The following is a 23,988-nucleotide window of genomic DNA, read 5'->3' as shown; positions in this document are numbered from 1 at the left end:
AATAAGCCTTTTGCATTATGGGAGCAGTCCAATATAATTTCAGGACGCAGATTCTGGACTATGTATGGCGAGAATGGAGACACAGGCTAATTTGTAACCTTGCAGTGGTCATGGATAGGACAACATAAAAGGCAAAAATGGCTCCATGGCTGGGGCTAGTGGGTAGGATCTCTGCTCCTTGTCAGTTCTGGGTGGTGCCAGCTTCTTTTAAACACTTGATAAATTTCAATCCCCACCACCAACTACTCATTAAAAACCTAAGGAAGGGGCACAAATTCAAGCTGTATGTCTTGACAGCAAAACAATGGGAAAGAATAGGAGGCAAGTAAATAGAGAAAACAATCTTTAACCAAAAAGGCAGAATCTTACCTGCAATACCTATTAAAACAGTTAAACCAAAACAAATGAAGAATACAACGAAGACCAAGACAAAGTGGCGTTTGGACAGCGTATATAATCGCATCGGGGCCAACCTGCAAACAAGGAGAGAAAGAACAAGTTAGCAAGTTTCCCACACCAAGTATCCAGTTAAAAACACTCTATGTTTTGTTTGATAAAATGTGCCATCAGAAAGTGGAAGGCTTTTTCGAAGGCCGTAGCCCTATACACAATTACCTGGGAGCAAGTATCATTAAGCTGAATTAACAGGAACCAGGACCGGCTTTAAAGTGATGCTTAGATTAGCAGCATGTTATCATTCTGACCACATAACCCACACACTGGTGTGCCCCATAACAGAACCTTACATATAGCTAAGCAGGTGGTACAAGCAGGCACATTTGTATCTGTGGAATATTGGTTATATCTTCTCAAAGTTGTCATAATTCTGAAATGTATGTGCAACCTTTTTTTCTAACTTATATGCTACAGATATGCAGTAGTTGCGATATTAGCTGCTTAATACAACTTGGTAACAAGAGGGATGAATCAACATTTTCCACATGCACAGTCATGAACTGACATTAAGATTGTGCTTGAATCAATAGGAAGGCAACGCCAAGATACATTATGGAGCAGACTTTCAAACAATAAACAGTTTGCAATCTATAAATTAACCCATCTACAACAGGGCGAAAAACAGGTTGGACACTCTTAGCATTCAGCCTATTGGGAACTCAAAACAGGACTAACATGTTATTTTGAAACACTTTCCTGAAGTTATGCTTTCCTTGTTGAATGAATGCTTCCACTTCTGCGTTATAGGTATTCAAGGAAATCGAAAAGCATGTGAAAATACATAAGAAATTAGGACATTTTTTTGGTAATAAATAGCAATTCACAAAAAGAGGGGGGGAAACATCATCTGTTTTCCTTTGGACACCCACCCAACTGTTTTTCTTCCAATTGGGTTCCTAGAAATGGGGGTGGGGATGATTGGGGTGATCACAGAAAGAAACCAGCAAGTGAAGTATATACACCCCGTTTCCCCTGCAAGTTATCCCCATACACCCTGCTTACGACGGATTAACTTTATTCCACCTCATAAGTAACGTAAACAAGATCCAGCCTGATTTTGCACTAACCGTCCGTATCTTTTTTCACTTAAGGACAGCAGGACAAGAGCGAGGGAAGGGAACGCAAAGTGTGCACAAGTCTGCGGCTTGCCTCTTTTTCATACCTTGCAGGCACAAAATGGTTTATACCGACAAAGCCGAGGTTCAGAGAGCGCAAAATGCCACTCAGTCCACAAGCTGCCTTTGGTTAGCTTCCTCCCATGCAATGCAGGCTGCAATGTACAAAAGCAGAGCACAGATACACTGCAAGAAGGGCTTACAGAACTGCTGCTCCAGATCAGCCATGCAGGCCAGCCAAGCTGCAGTGAAAGACAGAGGGGAAAACCAACACCCTCAAAAGGCCACGTTCCAATCTGATCCAAAAGGGGGGGAAATCGTTCCTAAGGATGTTAGACTGAACACAACATATCCACAGGTTTAACCGTCCTTGATTTACCTCTGATGCAACAGTCCTAAAGAGAGAGGCGTCTTAACCCCATCACTCAGCAGCATCAGAGAAGCAGGAGAGAAAGAAAACAGAGGATTTAAAGAAGGGAAAAGAACTATCTAGCATTCAGTTGGAGCACATGTAACCAGAAGTCGCATAGTACACCCGTACCTCTCCCAGGATCAATTTAGTTTGGGCAATAAAGAAACAGGAATATTTGCGACTTAAAACTGTAGCTGGAAGTTCTAAGACCATGTCCTAGACAGTGATGTGGGGCTGGGCGGGGGATTAATTTCAAATCAAGGTAATTTGCATCGGAACACCTTTTGATGCCCTAGAGCAGTGATGGCCAAACGTGGCCCTCCAGCTGTTTTTGGACTACAACTCCCATCATCCTTAGCTAACAGTGGTCAGGGATGATGGGAATTGTAGTCCCAAAACAGCCAGAGGGCCGAGTTTGGCCATCACTGCCCTAGAGAGTAATCCAATTCATAATGCTTATTTTACCTGTATTTAGCAAACAAAGCTAAACATTTGAAAACACCAAGGTTGCCTAATATTGCATTTGCAGTTGACGTCTATTCATTGCTACTACTGAAATTATCAAATGGAACCTTTTTTCATAGAAAAACAAAGAACTGTAAAAATTTGTCCCTTAAAAAAAAAAGTCCGCCCCACATCACTGGACCTAGCAGCCAGTTTCCCCACTGGCAAACAAGTATTCAGTTAGAGTCCACCCCCCTCATTTTGCCACACCTCCCATAATTAATTCTTAATTAAGTGCAATGAGGTTTTCTTCTGAGTCACATGCTTATGGTCAGGCTGTACGCTGCATGAAAAGTGTGCAGAATGACATCTTAATGTGACAAGGCAATTCACATTATTTGTTTTACTGTGTTTATTTCCTGCAGTACCACCAAGCTTTCTCCAAAAGTATAACAAAGAAACACAAAGAGATTTTCCTGTTGATCATGCTTATTATTGGATATCTGAATCTTCTCCAACATACTTGAAGATGTGCAGAGGTGGAGATGTAACTAAAGCAAGCATATCGCAAGTGAAGCAAATCAACTGCATATACCCTGAAACGTAGTGACTAAGAAGTTGAGCTGTGTACCAGAAAGTGTGGATCTAATCTTACCTCTGGTTGCTACAAGAACTATTACTATTAATAGCAAAAATTAAAGAAATTCATATAGTGCTTTCAAGTGTTCAAAGCACTTCACGTGCTTTATCTAGTTAAAATCCTTATAACAACCCTGCAGGGTAATTCAGTATTATTTTCTCCCATATTGCAGGCAGCGGCCGGAGGCTAAGAGGGAGTGGCTTATGACCAAGGTGAGCTATGAACCTGGAATTTCCTGGTTTGTAGCTCAGACTCTATTACCCACTATGCAATATTTTAAGTAAAGCTCTTTCAACACATTAAAACACTATATAAATGCTAAAATATTACTCAATTCCTGAAGAACATGTCAAGTACCATGAGTTTTCAGTCCAGCGTGTTGTCTAAAACTTATCTACTTTATTCATGGGACTGGTTTTCAAGCAGCCATTGTGAAAAACTGCTGGGGACAGAAGGTACGTAATACCACCTCTTACAGCCATGGTCATTTTGAGACACTGGTTAACTTGCTTGCTATGGCAGAGATTCAGTATGCAATAGAGAAGCAACCCAACATTTAAGTTGACTTTTCTACAGAGGAATCAGCCTTCAGATCCTCAGCAGGAAACACAAAAAGGAGAGTCAGTTTCCTTGAAAGGAGAGCAAGGAAATGATCTAGGGGCCTTGAATCATAGCTTGTGTGTTTGTTTTAAGAACTTTACAGCCAAAACCAGTTTCGTGAACTTTTGTCCACACATTTTATAAAGTTGCTTCTGATAATTAGGCAGAGAAATCATTCCGTTCTCTCTAAAGGTCACAAGCAGAAAATAGGTATCATTTATTAAATTTATTAAACTGGTATGAAGGTTGAGGAGAAGCAAAAATCAGAAGCACCCTGAACTCAGCTTATTAAACAGATCTTTCCTAATACATTTGCAAACATTGTAAATACCACAGCAGTCCTACTAAGAATTAGTTTCAAACTATCTCATAGACAGTTCATACATTTAAAGAAACAAGTACAAAGGAACAGCACTTCTCTTTAACGTGTGTGAATTGGAGCTTGAGGAAAGCTTTCATCTACAGGAAGATCTAGAGGGTCTCAGCTACTTTTTAAACTCCTGGATCTCAACACTGATAAAAGTCCACTTTAAATGTAATAGCAGAAGTTATAGAATCATAGAAGTGCAGAGTTGGAAGGGACTCGTAAGGGTCATCTAGTCCAACCACCTGCAATGCAGGAATCTCAACTAGATTATACATGGCAGATGGCCATCCAACCTCTGCTTAAAAATCTCCAATGAAGTAGAGTCCACCACCTCTTGTGGGAGTTTGTTCCAGAACAGCTTTTACTGTTCTTCCCTGTGTTTAGACCAACTCTCCTTTCTTGTAACTTGAAGTCACTGGTTCAGGTACTGCCCTCTGGAGCAGGAGAAAACAAGCTTGCTTCATCCTCCATGTGACAGCCCTTTACATATTTGAAGATATGCATCGTATCTCAGTCCCCTCTTTTCTAGGGTAAACAAACCCAATTCTATCAACTGTTCCTCATAAGGCTTGGTTTCCAGACCCTTTAGCATCTTGGTCACCCTCCTTTGCACACATTCCAGCTTGTCAATATCCTTAAATTGTAGCACCCTGAGCTGGACTCCATGTGTGGTACTTGAAAATGTCTTATCCTGCTTCACTGTAACATTTGAGCTCGCTTTTGTATGTCATTATAACTCGAGCCAACAACTGTCCAGACTCCAGCCTTTACACTGGCATGGCTTTGGGGTCGATGTGAGGCAACTCTCTTCCACTGAGCATTTCTGTCAAAAATAAGTTAACACTACCCAGCTCACCAAATGCACAAAAGGCCTTAATGAATGGTACAAATATGACACAAATGCTCAGCCATCTCTCCCTGCCTCTCACAATCACTAAGGGATAAAGGAGCTAGAGGAAAGAAGGATCCATTCCTCAAATGATTTGTTTCTAAAATGAACGGTGCTGCAGCTGAAAGTCTGTGTCATATTCAAATGACACCTGTCACCTGCTGACCCAAGGCTCTGACACTAATTATAAAGGCAAAGGGGGTGGCGGCGACCATTCCACAATAACCAAGCTGTCTGTGTATGTTCAGGGGAACTGCTGCCTTCCCAGCTTGCTCCGATTTAGCTAAAATAGGGAGGTAGCGAGCGAGCTGTTCCCATTCTGCTCCGCTTGTGAGCGTCTGGGACACAGTTATTAGCAGGTCGCTGGGTTAGACAGAGTTCCTCGTATAGCCTAAGCCCCCCCAAGTCTCGCCAGCCCCACAAGGCAGGGAAAGAGGAGCGTTTTCCTCCTCCAAATCTGAGCCTAAAGCACTACACGCTCCAGCTTATTACGCCGGGTGGGGCGGGGCAACACTCGCTCAGCAACCCGTGTGGTCCGGCCAGAGAAATAGGCTCAGGTCAGCCAGGGTTCCCTCCGCGGCCTGCGCAACTACCGCTCACCCCCCACCCCTCAGCGCAGGTCCCGCTACCCCCAAAACTCACAGATCCATATCCATGCTGCGCATGCGCGCCGCGCCGCCTCCACTCCGGCAGCGGGTCTCTTCCAAGCTAAGCGGCAGCTGCCCGCCCGCCGAGCTCCGTGGCAGCGCCACCTGCGCACATCACTTCCGCGTGCGTCACCCAACGTGCCAGCTCCGCCTCTCGGGCGCTGTAGGGGGCGGGGCCGTGACCGGAGGGGCGGGGCCGCAACACCTCGGAAAACACCCTCTGAGCGCCTGTCAGTATAGTGTGCCCGTAGGCACCGAGGGTGTGCGCCTGCGCGTTGCTCCTTCTGCGAACGGCTGTCAGTTTGAAAGCCGCCAGGGGCGAAACTACCTCAGGGCAGTTAGTTCCATGGCAGTGCGCCTCGCAAGGAGACATGGGAATTGTAGTTTTCAAGTCTCTCAATCACAAATACGCACACAGAGCTATCTCCCATGGAAAGAGAGGCATATATTTAGTTCTCAGCAACGCCACTCAAATCTTACCTTCTATTTCCCCACACATACACATACTTAAAAAAAATTAGTTCGTTTTAATAATCAACCCTCCAATAGCCTTTATCTGTCCTAACGGTACAAAAGGCGTGCCACTCACCAGTGATTCAGATAAAAGCAGGCTTTTCCTGGCTCATAAGATTGGACCTGGTAATTACTTAATTTCTAATTTTATAATACTTCTTAAGGTTTGCATCTCCGTTTTTATTATACAGCAGACCCGTAATTTACAATACAATCCCTATTAAGCACAGTGAAACTTAGCTTCTGAGTAAATATGTACAGAGATGTGGCTTTCATCAAGGGATAAGAACTAAGACTGTAGGTAAAGGATGCAATTCTCATTTTGTTGAAGTCAACAGCAAACCTCTCACTGGATTTAGCGGAGCTGGATTTCATCCAGTATTACAAGGAGGGCTGTTGTTTTTTAATTGTATTTCTTTATGGCTAGAGTTGCTGGCACCTGAACCACATGGAAAAATAAAATTCCGCAAAGACTTTAGTTAGTAATGCATGTAGTATGCATAGGTAACGGTAAAGGGACCCCTGACCATAGGAACCATCTATTTCATGGAGTTCCACACAGAGGACATTCCGTGGCTTGTGGCTCAGGGGGACACCTTGCTCCTGTGATTTTGTCGAACTCTGAAAATTTTGGAAAGGTAGTTTTCTTCTTCATATGAAAGGGAAATCAGCTATTAGGTGGGAGAAAACCTGAATATGGGCAGGAAAAGGTTTGGGGAAGAATGAGCAAAGAACCCACAGCTCTTAGATCCTGAGGACTCATGGGAGAGAAGGTGGAGCCCTGATTATTTACATTACAACCCCATGTATCTACAAGAGGATCATGGGCTCTTTCGGCGGTGATGGGGTGGGGGAAATCCCTCTCAGCTTTTCCAGGCAGGGTGGTGATGGAATATGATCAGAGTCGAGAAGAATCCCAGACCCAGATTCCACATTTAGAAAATGCCATCAGGAAGGTTACTTAAGCAACTCTTTCCCTTTCCCCCTTTTCCTTACACCAGCAACTCGTTCCCTTTCAGGGACTCTCTGAAGTGACTCATCAAAACCTAATCGCAAAAGAACCAAAAAGGGTAGCTCCGATGGAAGAAGGTAACTCTCCTTTCCCCAGCAGCCATATTGAAACGCTGGACCATCTCCATCCTTGGTACAGTACTGAGAAAGCGGCGGCGCGGGAGGGAAAAGGCTGTCGCAGCCGGCCAGGAGGAGGAGGAGGGGTGGGTGGGAAGGCTTCACTCTGCAAATCACGTCCCCCAAAGTGCGTGCAAATAAGGATTCCCCTTGGGATTGCTCATAAATGAATAGCTGCTTCTGAATCCTACCTGCTGTATTTAAAACAGCATTTTTAGCAGGGGTTGGCCAGACCGCTGATGCATTGCAAACAGCTATTTCCCTAGAAAATAAAGAGGCCTCTCTTTCCCTCTCCATCCCTCCGCGCGCTGCTCCCTTCGCCCCCGCTGCTCTTACCTGTAGTAGCGATCATCTTTGTAAGGGGTCAGGTCCTCTTTGATCTCCTTATAGGTCTCTCTGATCCTTTTGCAAATGTGCTTGAGCTCGCCGCAGAGCGGGTTCTCAAAGGCGGGGTAATCCGCCTCCATCCCGCACCCGGACATCGCGCCAGCCCCTCCTCACCCAGCCAGCGGCCGCGGAGACAGCAGCAACCCCCGGGGGCCCCGCTCTAAGCCCGCCGCCGCCTCCCGGGCTCGGCCATGGAGACCCCGGTGGCGCCTGGGCCTCGGTCTGGAGCTCCTCGGCGCTGAGCCGGGCTGCCGAGGGGGAGAGAGCTGCAATGGCCGAGAGGCCGCCGCTTGAAGCGACCCTCCGCTTTCCTCTCTTCCTTTCTCGGCAGAGCGCCGCCACTGGGCGCCGATGGGAGTTTTGTGGGCGGCGGCGGCGGCTCCAGGTCTGCTTTGGCTGCTGAAGCCCCATACATTTTCTAAGGGGACGCGGAGGGCTTCTGTTATTAAATGCGCGCAAAGAGCAGGCAAAGCGAGGCTGGCCGTTAATGTATGGTGGTGGTGGTTGTTTTTAACGAGATAAAATCCCCATGGTCCACGGACCAGGTGGAGCTGGAAAAGAATCAGCACCGAGGACAGCGCCACTGGGGACTCGTGGCAAAATGGCCCCTGGGAAACTGGTCCCGTGATGTTTTTCAGGCACGTTTACACATGGCACGGTTTGAGGTGGGGCAGAGGCCCTCATTTGGCAACTCGGTATTCCTCGCAACCAGAGCGGTTTCTCCATCATCTGGTATTTTGCCCGATATGTTTGGTTCCTGCCCAAGGAAGCGCCAGTGCTACTGGTATATCACCTTTCAGCAGCCTTCAGACTGCAGGCAGTTCAGAACATGAGGCTTGGTTCTGCTTTGAGGAACACATTAGGGCGGCATAGAAACAATAGCTACAGCTGCCTGTCAATTTTAAAGCATCAGTTTCCAAGCAAAGACCAAGCAAGTGAGAAATGGGCAGTTCTTGAAACTGGTGTGTGTGTGTGGGGGAGAACATAAGAGACCCACTGAATCAAACTAAAGGCCCACCTAGTATTTCTGTCTTCAAACTGGTCAACCAGATGCCCACAGGAAGCCCAAAAGCAGGGCCTGAGTGGTTCCCAGCTACTGGTACAAAGGCATATTTCCTTCAATAGTGGAATTAGAATAAAGCTTCATCCTCCATGAATTTGTCCTGTCAAACTATAAAATTCTGGCTCCACCTACATTTCAAGTCTGACCCAAGTGGCAGAATCCTACCACTCCAAATAGTTGGCTTGCATTGAGAGCAAAACCAGAACCTGTGGCCTATCACTCAAGCTGCTGCTTATGTGCCCGCAATTGAAAGCACAGAATTCTATAAATTGAATTCCTAACCCTTAGCAGCGCAGCCAATAAAACCTGTTCCCCATTGGGGTTGGAATTCCACCCTCGTTTGAAGCCCTGCAGTACCAAGTGCTGTGTCAGTCTTGCTGTTTGACAGAGTCTGGAGAACTGAGACTTTGCTGCTGCTGGCACCTCGATCCAATCTTCTAGGATTTTTATAAACTCTAAGGCATCAGCCTTACATAGTCATGTTTCTGGAGTGTGTGTGTGTGTGTCAGAGTTTTAAAAGGGCTCCTTTCCAATGGCATCCAAAGTAGGGCTTCACTACAGTGATTCAGAGGCAAGAGCATATGGACTGTACCTGGTTCCACTTGAGAAATGTGTTGCATCTGCATCCAGAAAGGTTGCCCACTAAAAGCGGGTAACAATCTTGTACCCCGGTACTTTATTTATTTACAGAAAAGGAAAATATGAAGGCTTTCTTCGAGGGAACACTGCTGTTCCTTGTTTATCTACTTTTAAGTATGAAAAGAAACACAAATCCCATTGGGATATCTTCATCAACTATCCAGAGGAAACTGGCTGTTATCCAAAATTTGGTTATAGCCGAACATTATTACAAGGTTTCTGGACTAGCATCAAGCTGTAGGAAGACAGCAAGTGTGCATCAGAAAGAACAAGAGGCATCCAGATATGCAAATAAGAATAAAACTATCTGTTAAGAATATTGAGGCTATACATTGCATACTAAAACACACAAACATTCAAGATTCTCAGTGTGAGACAAAACACCAAAGTAAACTCACAGTTTCTCTAGTTTGCCAAAACTTTAATAAGCAACACCTGGACAACTCTTACAATTCCAAACCATCAAGGAAAATAGGGCAACTGACCCCATCTCAATCATGTAGACAGTCAAAATTTTGGACAAACCACATTTTTGAAAGGAAACAATTTAATGCTTTCTAGGTACCTTCTTCACAATCTATTACACAGGGCACATAACAGGAGAGGCAGGTCAGGGCAAGGTTCAGAATTACAATGAAAACCCAGGTCTGAATGGCATATTTAGAAAAGAAAAACAAAACAAAGGCCATTAAAAATACTGCAGGTGGTCAGATAAGTGTACCATTTTCTCTGCAGAACTGAGATCATCATGCAGGCTTTGCATGGTTAGGAAATCCATGCACCTGACTATATATTTTTAGTAAAACTTGGAAGAAAATAAAAATAAAACAAAAGCAATCCTCAAATAACATTTTTAAAGGCAAGTAATAAATTCAGAAACAATTACCAAAGTTACAGTACCCAAATAATGCATTTATAAACAAATGCAAAATTAAAAAATATCACCCTTTTTCAGTAAAGATTACAGTGCCTTTTCAACCCTATGTATCCCCATGCAATTCCACAATAATACAAAAAATTGTATCTACAACAAATAACAAGAGCTTAAAACCCTCCCCTGCTAAATAACAGGAGAGGATAAAAACACAGACTGAGAGGGGGTAGGGAAAATTAGAACAGAAGACCAAATGGAGACAAAAGAAAAGAGAATCGGACCTGGAATGACAAGAACAATGGTTATGACATGAGCTCATTGAGCACTATTTTAACAAAACACTGGAAATACAAGCATCTTCTAATATTTTTATCCATTTCTTCTTAACACACTATTTCAATGCCTCTTTCAGTTAGCCATTTATAAAGACAGAGTAAACATTCAACAAGTGAAGACCTTCCTAACTCTCCAGAACACCTCGATCAGATTACAATCTTTTGGGTTGTACGCATTGGTTTAAACAGAAATCAAATTTATTAAAAGGTTTGCATCAGATTTCTCTCTCTCCATCCCAATACTTTTGGTGTGAAACAACAATTGCTGCATAACATGGAATGCAATCTTAAAACGTATCCATTTTAGCCAATTCTTCCAATAATATTCTGAAAAGTGTTACTTTTTAAAAGTTCCTCGTAAACTATTAACATTCCAAATGACATATTTAGCATGTCCCATCACTCTTGTAGAGAGGAAGGGACAATGGACAAGAGGATTTGACCAGCTCCTGACTGCTATGGCTGTCTTGCCCTGATAGAAGTTACATGACAAGGCAGGGAAGAAAATTCCAGTTGTACCCAAAAGTGCTGGAAGGACTGGAAAAGGATATATTCCAGCACACTCAACTCTATAAGCCACTGCCACATGTGCTCAGTCTGTCCAATATAAGGACCAGCTCTAACATAACTTTCTCCTACTCTTATCTTTTCAGTTGCTTTTGAGAGCCACTTCACACATTTCATTTAGGTGCACATCCAAAAATGTAACCTGCAAATGAAAAACACAGGTATTATACAGGTGAACTTGACAGGGAGTTATGACTCCCTGCCAAGTATACCTTTGTCGGGCAAACTTAGGTCTCATACAGTGTATGAAATGCCCTTGAGAAAGCAGGGGAGGAAATGGCCAAAGATGCAAAACATTGCAATGTCAAATGCAAAGCTCCTCAAAGCTGGTACATGAACTCTATGTCAGATTATATTGCCATCACAAAGACTCCATCTGGTCTTCAGGCAAACAAACACACACCACTTCTATACAAAGTTCTTAAAAGATACTAGAAGGGGAAAGTATGAGGGACATGGGCCTTAAAAATATTTTCCCTGCACAATATGCTATACTGTTCGCTGCAGGAAACCAGGATTTATATATTTAATTTATATCCCACTCTTTACACTCCACCTTTCTTCCATGTACATTCAAGACAGTATATATAGGGTTGCCCATCCAAGCACTGATCAACCCAGATCTGCTTAGCTGCAACCAAGTTGCTTCATCATGTGACTTCAAGAGTACACCCTGAGTCTCAAGAGCCAGTTCTACTATTTAATGAGCTCAGATTCTGCTGCAGCACCAGCATGGCCTAATAATGTATGGACTGCAGTCTCCAAAAGGCACTGGGTTCTGTTTTGGTAGACCACTGGATCCAATTCAGTTTTGCAGAGATGTAAGGGAACCAACCTTGCTCACATGAGCTGGAGCCTAAGGCTGCAGAGTTTAACACAAAAAGCAAATATGGCCCTTTTTATTCCATCTTTTTGTCTTCTTACTAGGTTAGTTGGTCTTGCCTTTCATTTCACAAACACAACAAAAACAAGCCACAGCACCAATATTTTAATTTTTCTATACATCTTCCAAGACTTCCCTTCAAATGAAATGTTAGTTAGGCCTGGGTTCTGTATTCCCAAGGTTTCCTTGTAAATAATATAATTCAAGTTTATGAAGACCAAAAAAACGTAAAACGTAAAAGATAATGTCTTTTAAGACAATATATTGGGGGAATTCTCAGACATGTATTATAAGCATCAGTTACAGCCGGGAGAGGATCACAGAGCTTGTTTCATTCCAGTAACAGTCTGGAGACATTTCACCACACAGTGACCTGTGTAAACCTTCCTACTGATTCAAATTGATCTTACACAGCTGGGATCTAATCTTAATTATCTTTGTTTGTACTCCACTTTGCAAGGATACTTTTGTTAAAATACAATCAACCCTAAGGCTTTAATGCTTCTATATTTGCTTCTCTTTATATTTGCTTTATTTTCTCTATAGGGTTCCAGATATTACATTGACACAATTAACATGTTTAGGGCCAACTCCAAATTTGAAAAGGCACTGGGCAGCGTCCTCTAGTGGCACCAGTCTGCTATCAGTAGGTCCTAGTGGACTTGCCTGACAGTGGTAGCAGTGCTTTGGTCACTTAGATCTAGCTACCTTTTAATTTCCCACAATGCTCAAGAACAATTAGGTTGGGGGGCATTGTGGGAAATGAGAAGGGTGGCTAAATCCAGGTGCCTGGCAGTGCTCAGAGAATCAGACCAGAATTTCTTTTAAAGAAAAGCCCGGAGCAAGTATCATCAGTGTGTCATGTCAGCACACAGGTGCCATGGCAGCTGTGTAAGGATGTCAGGTGCTGATGCCAGCTGCAAACATGTTGATTTTTCTCTCCTGGTTTTATTTTGAAATGTTTTAGATGAAATGTTCTAAGTGTGTTTCTAGGATATGTAGCACTGCTGAATGCCGTTCTCCTAAATGCCGTATCACTTTTTATATAGACCTGAACTTAAAAGCTCCATTTCACATTCTAAATCAAGAGACATTTCTCCCACTTATGGAATAATGCTGACCAGAATTCTCTGAAGAGTTACATATTCCTAATTAGCCTTTCCACTATCCTGGTGACTCTCAAGCTAGTCTTTAGCTGTGACTGCAGTAGTAGTGGCTGAGTTGTGGAGTGGAGCAGCCCTCTGAACACTGGCATCACTGTAACTTACCTGGATGTGACTGGAGGCAGCCAGCAGTGAGGTTAGGGCTTTGTAGACAAACCTGTAGAGCCAAATGGTCATTCTCACAGGAACATCCACACAGCCCTTACCCCGCAGTCCAGGTAAGCTGCAGCAATGTCAGCAACAGGAGGGCAGCTCCACAGCTCTATCCCACCTGAACAGCCGCTACTGGACGGCAAGTGTAGCCAAAGAAAATGTCAAAGAAAATATCAACGTACTGGGAAGACTGCATTAAGGGTTAACCTACTGCATGCTATTGATTAGGAAGCAATGGAGGGGGCACTTGGCCATTCATTTGTCTATAGGCTCTGTGCCAGAAGGGGTTGCCGATTCCATCCAAGTGTTTTATTACCTCTTGTTATCCCGTGCAAGTGAAATAAGAGAATGCACTCCACCGATTGTGTGTGTATGCACATTTTCCTCTCAGTTTTTTCTTGATTGCAGCCTGTTTCATACAGAAGAATCAATGGAATCAATCGAGCAAATGCACACAAAAGATCTTGGTGGCCACCTTTGAGAAACCATGCTCTGTATCATTATGGGTGTGGAGAATTAAAGTCAAATAAGCCTGTGAGCAAAGGAAGGGTGGATATTTTTCTAAGGTTGCAATCAAAAATTCCAACGCTGAATGACTTAGGCTGCTAGTTTCCATGGGGAAGGTGTCATGGTCAAGAAGTGCAGCAAAAAAAAAAGATTAAAGGTGCCAAGATAGATGAGGGAACTGACATAAACATGTCACTTGCCCAATGCATTTATGCAGAAAGCTACCTCTGGGACGCAGAGTCCCTGACACAGAATTTTATTTTGTTAAAATTCTCCAGCAGGGAAACACGTCTTCCTGCTAGGTTATTCCAACAAAATAATATTCTCGTGACCCCAAGGAATGTTTCTACTGAAATGCATCAGGCAACTGACAGTTTTATTAAAGATTCCTCATATATTCTGGGACCGTATTGGGGTTTGTCACTTTTTCATCTTCCTTCCTTCCTCTTTCTTTCGTTCTGTGTGAACCCAGGGGATTTGTCATAATGTTTCCCACTTTAGGCCTTGCTGAGTGATAGCATTGATATCAATCCAAACTAATGATTTACCAAGAAAAAAACCTTGCTTACAGCTCATGGCTTGTTTGGAGTTAGGACAAACCACAAGCCCAGGTTCACATGCAATATTAAGCCAAACCATGGCTTTGCTCGGGGTATCACAGGAGCAGCAGGAACAGGGGAGGAGTGAAGTGGCCACAACTTTTGCTCTCTGTAGCTGCACACTTGCTCATCCAAGCTATGTCATCATCTGTCTTAGCATTATGTGCTGATCAGGCCATCTTTTGCAAGCAATCCAACAGGTAACAGCTCTGTTTTTCTTTTGAATAACATTTTGGAAACTAGGTAAGGTTTCTGAAAAACCTCCATGGTGCCTACAGTGCTCAGTTATCAGAGAAGAAACATGTGTCTTCAAGTATATTGTAGCATTTTTGTTGTTCTTTTTTTTCTTTTTTGCTGTAACTATTGATGAAAATAGTACAAAGTGGTCCAGGGGGGAAGAAAGTTGCATTCCCTGCGTTAAAAAGAACAGCATGGTATAAGGCAGTCTATAAAAGAATGAAAGAAAACGAAGGGCAGTCTTTTAAAATCCTTCTATCAGCTTACATCAGCTTTTTTTTTTTTTTGCAGCAAACACAGAAGAACCGCCACAACAAGCCAAAAGCCACATTTCCCAACATAACACTGAATAACTCTCCTCCTTGGCTTGCCCTGAAGAAACCAGCACATATGTTGATTCAAATAAAATAAATCCCAAACCACAGAGTCCCCACCCCATCCCCGATAATGTTTAAAGTTGATGCCCTCCTTTGGGCACTCGCTCTTTTCTTCCAGTTGTACTTTCTTCTTTACTTGCAGAATCCTTTGCACGTCTCTGCCAGGCCTTCATGGGTTGGCCCTTATGAGAAAGATTTATCAGGGTTTCTCTACCTCCCCCTCTCTGGTCTTTTTCTCTTTTTCATTTGAGGCGCTGAGTCACATTAGCCAGAGCCACTGCAAAGGCCTGCACCGCTGAAAATGGATATTGAAAGTCCAAAATGTAAGCATTGCCATCGATCCTCCCAAACTGCATGACCTGGAGGAGAAAGTGGTGGGGAAAGAAATAAAGAAGAGGAAAAGTTGGTAAAGATAAACAAGAAATTGAGCAGCAGTTAAATATGAAAATTGGCCCATTAAAGCAAGGAGGGGGTAATTTCACAACTTCTTGCCTCATATGAGAGCTGCATTTCAATTGGCAAGTGGCTCTGCCCAGAGGAACTCAGTTCTGGCACCTCTCAGGTGGGCGCCATTGCCATTCTAAGAGAATGAGGGAAGTGCTCATGGTGAGTTCTGGCGCCTCTTTTCTAGAAATATAGCACTGGCTTCGCCTATTTTCACAGGGGAAGTTCAGAGCCCACAATGATTAATGAGGTTGAATATTCTGAGGAGATCATATCAGCACAGCAGGAATTTCCCATGATTTTCATCAGACTGAAGCCGTTATGTTCTGGTGGATCTTGGTTGTTCTTGGACAACGTCGATGCAACACGACTGCAATCCCAAAATAACCTATAGATATCACAATCGAATCTACAGTGACTTGTCTGCTCAGCCTCCTGGTGGATCAGGGAGACTGCAAAATTACACAATGAAGCAGAGCTAGCTAAAGTGCCATTCCAATCTTGGATCCCAGAAAATAAAAGCTGCCTAAGGTTTGTACAATGTTTTGCACCTCCTTTCATACATCTTTGCTGTAGAATGCACCAGTTTTTCTACACTGCAACAGCAGCAGGGCTGGGGAACTGATGATTCTTGAACGTTCTTGGACTCCAATTCCCATGAGCCCCAGTCAGCATTGTGAATGGTCAGGGACAAGGAGAGTAGTAGTCCAACAACATTTGGAAGGCCACAAATTCACTATACCTGCTCTAAGAGACTGAAAATAATGGCCAGGGTTTAAAGTTCATATATTCCCCCATCACTTTCACCTTACACATACATTACTGTTGCCTGTTTTTCAGACTCTCATGACCTTTGACACTGGGTTGGTTGGTTGGTTGTTGTATTAGTCCTGTAATCATGATAGAGTGTCAAAAGGCTGTTCTCACATTGTATTATTTTCATGTGAAATGTGCATCTGTGGTATGACATCAGCTGAAGATGACATCATATTTCTATGTTCCTTATAGTTGCATGGGTTCATATGTTTCTATTCACTGTGACATTTAAAATATCCCATAATCTGTTATAGCTGCTCTGAGGCACAGAAGCCACAATTATAAGCAGCTACCATCAAATTTCTTCTTGGTGGAATAGAATAGCTTTGGGTTTATACAGTCAAGATTTTTATGCTGCAGAGAAGTTGCCTGTACCTCAAAGGCAACCTCGGTATGGACTGTATTCAATATTTGTGAAATTGTGACAGAGACAAATGGTCTACAGATGTTACACAAACGTATGTCCAATGCCTTGGGCAGATATTGGCCACCCAAGGGATAAGGCATCAGGATCCTGTTTGCACCAGGCCTTTCACATGCCACTATTTCGGGCAAATTAATCTGCAAGAAGGTGTGTCTATTTGAAAGAAGTCACATCATACTGCATTTGCAGGGCCAGCATTCCTGTAGAAAGCAAACTGAGGCAACTGTTTCTGGTGGTGGCAGTAGGAGGTGGCAGATTACTGCCCCCAGGTCCTCACTCGCTTGTTTCACCAGTCCATCCACCCAGCTGTCACCACTACCCAACCACCCAGTTGCTTTGAGCTTTCCAGACACTTGCCTCATCCTCATGCCTTACACTGAAGGGGGTCCATCCGTAGAGCAAAGTATTCTGAGTGAGGTGAACTGGAAGAGTGCCTGCCCCAACACTGCTTTGCCACAACAGCTGGACTTTAAAAAATAGTTAGAAGTTACTAGTGATTTGAAACCTTTAACTAGCCACCGAGACAAAGTGGTAGTGGTGCAGGCACTTTCCAAGGCCACCTCGCCCAGAATGCCTAACTCTAAGGAAGGACCCCTTTCCCCAGAGCAAGGCAGAAGATAGGGGTGGGAGGAGATGGGGAGTTCTGCCACCATGTTAGCAGCAGCAAAACTTACAAAGCTGGAAGGGGCGGGGAGGAGTTGGCAGTGGCAGCACTCGCTTCAGAGGCACAAAGTCTTGGGCCAGCCCTGTTCCTCTGGCACACATGTCAAGGCCTAACACAAGAAGCAGCCTGGAATTTCCGACTCATTATCTTACCTGTCTCCCTTCCAGCTCAATCTGGAAGTTTTTTGCAGATTCTTGGGTCACTCTTCCTCCAAAGTCCAGCTGATAGACTTGTGTTGCCTCATTCCACAAGGGCTGCTTGTTAGCCATCACGTACACAAAGCCCTGGCTTCCTAGTCGCCCATCCTCCTTTTCGTTGGCTTTCCGGCACTTAAACTCATCCAGTTCACTGGCTGTTCTCAAGTTCCTTTTTGTTTTCCATCCCTTTTTACTGCCCTGGCTCTGGTTCATTAGCTCATCCCCGCTAATAAACAGTTCAGGCTCACTTTCTGAGCTGTCCTGAAATTCGTTCATCTTGTTCAGTTTTTTGGACTTCAACTGGTCCTTTTGACTTTTGACCTTCTTCTTCTCCCTGCCCAGCCTAGGGCTGGATATCAGCGAGTTGAAGTCGGTCAGAGTCGTCCTTGCCTCCTTCTTGACCTTTCCCTCCGTAATAGCCTGCATATTCCCTTCATCCGCTCGGCTATCCAGGCGCTTCCGATTCTTCTTCCCAAACTTGTCTGTCCGCTGAGGCACGGGGCTCTCGGTCAAGGACAGAACTTCTTGGAAGTTGTCTGCTGTCTCTGCCATTGCATCCGTGCCCGCGTGGCCTTGAGGCTCCACTGGTGGTGGTGGTGGTGGAGGAGGAGACATGACAGGCTTCTCCACCACCAGCAGCGCCTTGGGGGGCAGAGTGCCTTGGGTGCTCTGCGCAGCAGGTGGGCATGTGCTGTAGGAATTCCACGGGTGCAAGGCCATTGGTGGCAGCTGTAAACTCGAGCAAGTGCTATTTCCAGGGTACAGGGGGGGCAAAGGGCAGTAAGCAAGGTTGGAGGGGTAACCTGGCTGAAGCACAACCGTTGGCTCCTGTTGTGCAATCTGGGGTGGGGCCAAAGCTTCTTTGGGAGAACAGGGGACCTGCATTCCCTGAAGAAGAGGAGGGGGAGGAGGGGGAGGAACACCGTAGTTCCCCAAGTATGGGGCTCCAACCCCGTAGCTCATCTGGAAAGTGGCAGTGGGACTGGTTGGAGATTTGGGGGAAACAAACGGTGCTCGGGATATATCAAGGTGCTGAGTTTGGCCAATGACTAGGGGGGCAGGTTTGGCAGGGTGAGGCAAAGTACTCGGAGCTGTCCTTTCTTGAGGGACCCATATCTCCTCACCCACCATTGGTTCCCACTGATAGGGGGGTGGTCTTTTGACACCAATGCCTGGCTCGGCCATGGCCACAGGCATGTGGCGCACCGGTTTCTCCATGGGGCAGTGCTGAGAAAGAGCTTCATCCTCCATGAAGGCAGAGTTCACATAATCTGTCCGTTCACGAGAGCTGTCCAGTGGGCTAAGCAAATTGTAAGAGGACTGGGAGGCCAGGGGCGAAGTACTGACGGAGTGTGCGATGACCGAGCTGTGCTGAGAGCTGCTCCCGGTCGTCATGTCCGGTCTCATGCTGTTCATGCCGGACGTGCTGCTGTTACCACTGATGCCACTCATATTCCCACTTCCGCTATTAGAGTTGCCGCTGCCACCGCCGCCACCACCGTTGTTGCCACTGCCGCTGCTGCACTGGCTGCAGGTGTAGAGTGCCGTTGGCACCCTCTGCTGGTACTGGGCTGCCACAACGTTGCTCTTCAGTTTCGGGGGCAGCTGCAGAGTGGCTCTCTGGCTGTCGACCAGCTGGGCCATTTTCAGCGCTGCCTCTCTGCTGTTCCGCCGCAGAGTGGCATGAATTATGCTGTTGTCCAATCTCTGGGCCATGCCGCGACCTTGAGACAGCTGGGCTGCGATCTCCGGGTAAGGTGGCGGATCCCCGGTTGGAATGGAGTAACGCGGCACCGTGAGCCTGTTTAGGGTGGCGCTGGTACAGGGCTGCTGAATCTTCTTCTCTGAGGAAGTGATCCTTAAAGTGGCGGAGCTGCCAGGCCCTGGCAGAGTGTAAGTGTTCTGGGCGCACAGCATCCGCGTTCGAGGCCGGCAAACTTCCTCCACATTCCCGCTGCTGTCGAAGGTAGTGATTCTTTCATAGCCGAGAGGGGTTTGATAATGCCCTGTGGAATAAAGGGGGAAATCTCCCTTTTTCAAGCAGAGATCTATGGGAGGTTGGGGAGGTACCGGAGGAGGAGGAGGAGGAGCTGTGGTGGGAGCTGCTGGTATGGTTCCAGGGTACGGAGGGGGAGGATTCATTTTGTTCATCTGAATTTCCTGGGCAGTGGTGAAGACGGATGCTTCTCCTTCAGCTGCCTGTGGCACTGGACGCAACATCTTGGCCTTCTGGAGGTGTTCGTGGTCTCTGTCCCCATCTCTGTGGTCCACAATTGCCATCTGGATTGCACCCTGGGGTGGCAGGGGGAGCTGAGGGGGTGCCTGGATGATGCGCCCCATTTCAACTCCTCCAAAGATCACTTGGCCTGGGTTGGAATACCTGCTTGGGATTGGGTAGTGGACTGCGTTGTCAGTCACGTGGTCCGCCGCTGCCACAGCTGTCGTCTGATTGGCGAGGACGTCCAGCTGCACATTCTGATTGGCCAGCAAAGACTGAACCAGCCCTATGCTCTGTGTTGGTGACATTGCTTGTGCTGAGCTGTGAATAGGAGCAATCGGGATGTTTACGGTGCAAGGTGGGTTGTTCTCGGGAACTCCAGATGTTCCAGTCACTGGGACAAAAAGATATGAGTATCAGAATACAGCATCACAGCCTTCATCCAAAAAGAGATATAACAGTACCTCAGGTGAAGAACTTAATTCATTCTGGAGGTCCGTTCTTAACCTGAAACTGTTCTTAACCTGAGATACCACTTTAGCTAATGGAGCCTCCTGCTGCCACCGCACCGCAATTTCTGTTCTCATCCTGAAGCAAAGTTCTTAACCCGAGGTACTATTTCTGGGTTAGCAGAGTCTGTAACCTGAAGCGTTTGTAACCTGAAGCGTCTGTAACCCAAGGTACTACTGTATACTAAATTAATTCTGCCATCTAGAGCATTAATTTCCGTTTTAAAGGTATTGGAATCATTTGTTAAATACTGATTATTTAACTTTTGTACTTGTGCTGTCATATTAGGTCAGTAATATTATCTCCCACCTCACTACAGTAAGGGTATTAAGAGCCAGATCTGAGAACATGCAGTCCCTCCACAAAGCCCCTCACCTCCTTGGGGTAAGTCTCTCTTTCTCCATGGTCCTCAGTTCAATAACCTGGTTTAAGGGAAATCCTGGCTAGACTTAATAGCGGTAAGCATTGGAGCCAACAAACTGCTTCGTCATAGCAAAGGAGTGGGAATTTGCCCCAGAAAGGGTTTGGCTTCCAATTTGTTGACCACAGTTAGCAGGAAGCCAGCACTGTATCTGCATCAGACCTTTATCTCAGAAGGAACAGGAACAATCTAGTATTCTGCCACTCTGTTAAACCAGACTCTGATGCAAGTGGGTGGAATGTATAATAAGCTATAGTCCATGTCATGAAAAGCAAGCAGTTATGAAGGCATGAATGACAGTAACCAAATGTGAATCTGAGGAGAGAATACAACCTGTTCACCTGTTGACATTTGTGAATGCTTCTGGCTACCACTGGAGCCTCAATTCCCAGGCACCATGATGGATTCCTGCCACTCTAAGGTTGTGCAGTTAAGTCACCATTGGAGATTGAACCTTTTCAATTATGAGTGCCTCTATATCACTCCAGGTCTTTTGATTGTCTGCTTGTGTCAATCCCCTTGCAGATTTCTAAAATGTGGTTAATACTGAAGCCTCATAATTTAATTCCCAGTTTAACAGATGCTTCTTCTCAGGGGATTAATGGACTCTCTCTGGATCAAATTCATAACTGACCCATTTAAAATGGATTAATTAAAAGGACATCCACCGGACATCTAAACTAATGGTGGTGGTTGCTGCTGCTGCCATTTACAGATTAATTATGAATTGTCCATAGGCCCTTTTGAGCTCTCAGCTATGTCATCAGAAACTTGTTGGAGCCAAGAAACACCCCTCCACCCCAGCAGCCTGCACTGTTCCTGTGCTTGCCTCATCACCCTTTTCAACTTCACATTCCTTTCAGGAGTCAGAGAAGAAGGTTCCATTAAGGCTTTAAATGCACCATGTATGTACACCTGTGTCTGAGGCCTTCCAGCTCCCCTGATCTTGAATGCACTGTTCACAACACAGGGCAAGGGCAGTATGGTATGGAATGCCCACACAGGCTGCGAAGGGCACAGGGAGCCCTCCAGGCTCTACCAGGCTCCCAATGACAACACCGGAAGTACACAGGTCTTTCAAGCCCTATTTTGCAGTTCCCAGCCTCACCACAGACTCCAAAATGGAAGTCAAAGAGCAAGCTCCAATTTGGCCTCTCCACCACAACAAGCATATCTTGCAAAACATGTGGACTCATGTGCCTTGGGCTTTTAATTACAAGGAGAGTCAATCTTCTTACAGAGTTTCATAAAATTTTAGACAATCAGTTCAATCTCACCTGGCAAATCATCTTCATCTTCACTAAAAACATTGGGGTTGAAGACAGGAAGGTTTATATAGTCCATGGAAATCTTCCGCACTTCTGGAAGGTATATCGTCATTTGCCTAGGCTGGAGATGCAGCAAGCTGGTTTTATAGATAACTACAAAAAGGATGCAAGGAAAGGGAAGAAAGAAAAGATCTGTGACGCAGAAAATACAAAGGGAGGGTCCAGCATTACTAAAGGAATCAGCCAATTAGAGGGACTTCAACCATGATAAAACTCCTACATGGAAAGCATGTCTATTTAAGAAAGAGGATGCAATATTTGGATGACTGCATGCGACAAGCACACAAAACTACATTTTGTTGTATGTACATGCACCGGGAAGATAACAGGCAAACAAGGCTTCCCAGTGATGCCACACAAAGACAAAAATATACACGTATCCGGAAGTACTTTCTATTTATGTATTTTTTCATAACTGAAGAAGTCTCTAAGCAAAAGGTCTAGTATGATTTCATTCAATTACTGAAATTAAGCAAGTTTGGGCTTGGTCAGTGTCTGGACTACTGGGAAACCATGTGGATGAGGAATACAAACATGACCACTCCTCCAAAAGCTAGTGGGGAAAATCAAAAGAGCTACAGATGTGATTTATTTACCAAGCAAACAGATACAAAGTATATCCTTAACATGGCAATGAAATAGGCTCTGGAGCAGAAGGAATTTCTCCCTACATGGAATGTTTTTCTGGTATACTCCCACAATTAGGGACAGTATCCTTTTAAGCACCACTGCTATGGAGTTTTGACCCAGTAGAAGATGCCACAGAAATAGTCCAAACTGTTTCATGGCTTACAACTCCATGACTGAATTAGATGCAAAATTTTAACTACTGTTAAAGAATATTTGCACACTTTTTCTGGTCAGGAAGGGTCTGAAATGAAGACAGTTCTTAAAGAGTTAATTTACCTGCACCAAGATTGGTTGGTAGGAAAGCAGCCAAACCCACAATTTTGAATTTGGTTCCCCAGATATTTGACGTGACCTGAGCAAGGTAGTTGTGCTGCAATAAAAAGGTATGACAGAACGACGACAAGCATTTATATAGTATTCACGTACATTATCTTAGTTATCCTTACAATAGTCCTGTTAGGTCAATCAGTATGATTATTTCTATCTTCACATTGACAAGGGCAATTCCACCAATGAAAAAGAGTGAAGGACATAAGAAGGGCATGCTGGATCAGGCCATAGGCCCATTTAGTCCAACATCATGTTCTCACAGTGGCCAATCAGATGCCTATGGGAAGTCCACAAACAGGACACGGGGCCAACAGGGCTCTCCCATTGTTGTACCTTAGCAACTGGTATTCAGAGACATGGTGCCTCTGTTTCTGGTAGATAATGAGATAGCCATGCAGTACCTGAGTGATATCATCCAAAGGAAACTCTCTACGAGTTAGGCTTGGTGAACCTATGGAAGGCTTCCTTATCGGTAGCCTGGGAGATCTTGATATCTCCTGAGCAGCTCGTGACAACTTTGGAGATTTGCGAGCTTCTATATTAATTCTGCATACAAAACAAAAATGACAATAATGAGGCAGGCACAAATAGGTACTCTCTGTCTCTCTATACAAAAAGAGAACACGGAATACAAATTTAGGTGGGTGGTGGGGGAAATGCTAACAAGGTTTACCATTCGAAAGTAGCTTCAAGAGCAAAGACAGAGTTAATATGAAAAGAGTTCACAGTGCATCCTTCAGTCTGACATTGCAAATGGGATGACAGACAGCCACACCAATGAACAGGACACCCGGGCTTAGCCATCAGACTTGTATAGGTTTCTTCCCCCCCCCCCCCCCCCCGGAAAAAAGCTGCAAGGATGTTCATGTCCCTTATTAATTAAAACGGTAACTTTAAATGCAAAAGGGACCTGAGGATTGGAGGGAGGTTTCTTGGTGATGTTACATGGAGCCTGTCAATTGGCATAGCTGCTTTCTGTCTCATACTTGCAAACTTTTGCAGGATCAAAGG

At 44.8% G+C, this 23,988-nt stretch overlaps 2 protein-coding genes across 10 annotated transcripts in view; both read right to left on the bottom strand.

Moving 5' to 3' along the window:
• Positions 1-8,129, bottom strand: part of TMEM181 (transmembrane protein 181) — a 29,042-nt gene extending 20,913 nt beyond the window's left edge. The window contains exons 1-3 of one of the 5 annotated variants that reach the window (XM_083605820.1): positions 7,548-8,129; positions 1,951-1,995; positions 370-473 (exon numbers count right to left, since the gene is read on the bottom strand). In XM_083605820.1, coding sequence (XP_083461946.1) covers positions 370-473; positions 1,951-1,995; positions 7,548-7,693 — 295 coding nt within the window. In that variant the 5' untranslated portion in view covers positions 7,694-8,129. Of the gene's footprint in view, positions 1-369; positions 474-1,950; positions 1,996-5,565; positions 5,722-7,547 lie in introns of those variants that run through there. The other 4 variants (XM_083605822.1, XR_014546166.1, XM_083605821.1 and 1 more) reach the window with 4 other exon arrangements.
• A 1,571-nt stretch (positions 8,130-9,700) lies between these two features.
• TULP4 (TUB like protein 4) overlaps positions 9,701-23,988 on the bottom strand; it is a 96,560-nt gene continuing 82,272 nt past the window's right edge. For 4 of the 5 annotated variants that reach the window (XM_083605791.1, XM_083605793.1, XM_083605792.1 and 1 more), the window contains exons 11-15: positions 23,379-23,523; positions 22,924-23,017; positions 21,967-22,110; positions 17,496-20,152; positions 9,701-15,354 (exon numbers count right to left, since the gene is read on the bottom strand). In XM_083605791.1, coding sequence (XP_083461917.1) covers positions 15,238-15,354; positions 17,496-20,152; positions 21,967-22,110; positions 22,924-23,017; positions 23,379-23,523 — 3,157 coding nt within the window. In that variant the 3' untranslated portion in view covers positions 9,701-15,237. The remainder of the gene's footprint in view (positions 15,355-17,495; positions 20,153-21,966; positions 22,111-22,923; positions 23,018-23,378; positions 23,524-23,988) is intronic. The other variant, XR_014546157.1, reaches the window with a different exon arrangement.

The sequence above is a fragment of the Podarcis filfolensis genome, assembly GCF_964270895.1.
Source record: "Podarcis filfolensis genome assembly, chromosome: 3".
Lineage (NCBI taxonomy): Eukaryota > Metazoa > Chordata > Lepidosauria > Squamata > Lacertidae > Podarcis > Podarcis filfolensis.
This window is presented reverse-complemented; position numbering and strand designations above follow the sequence as displayed.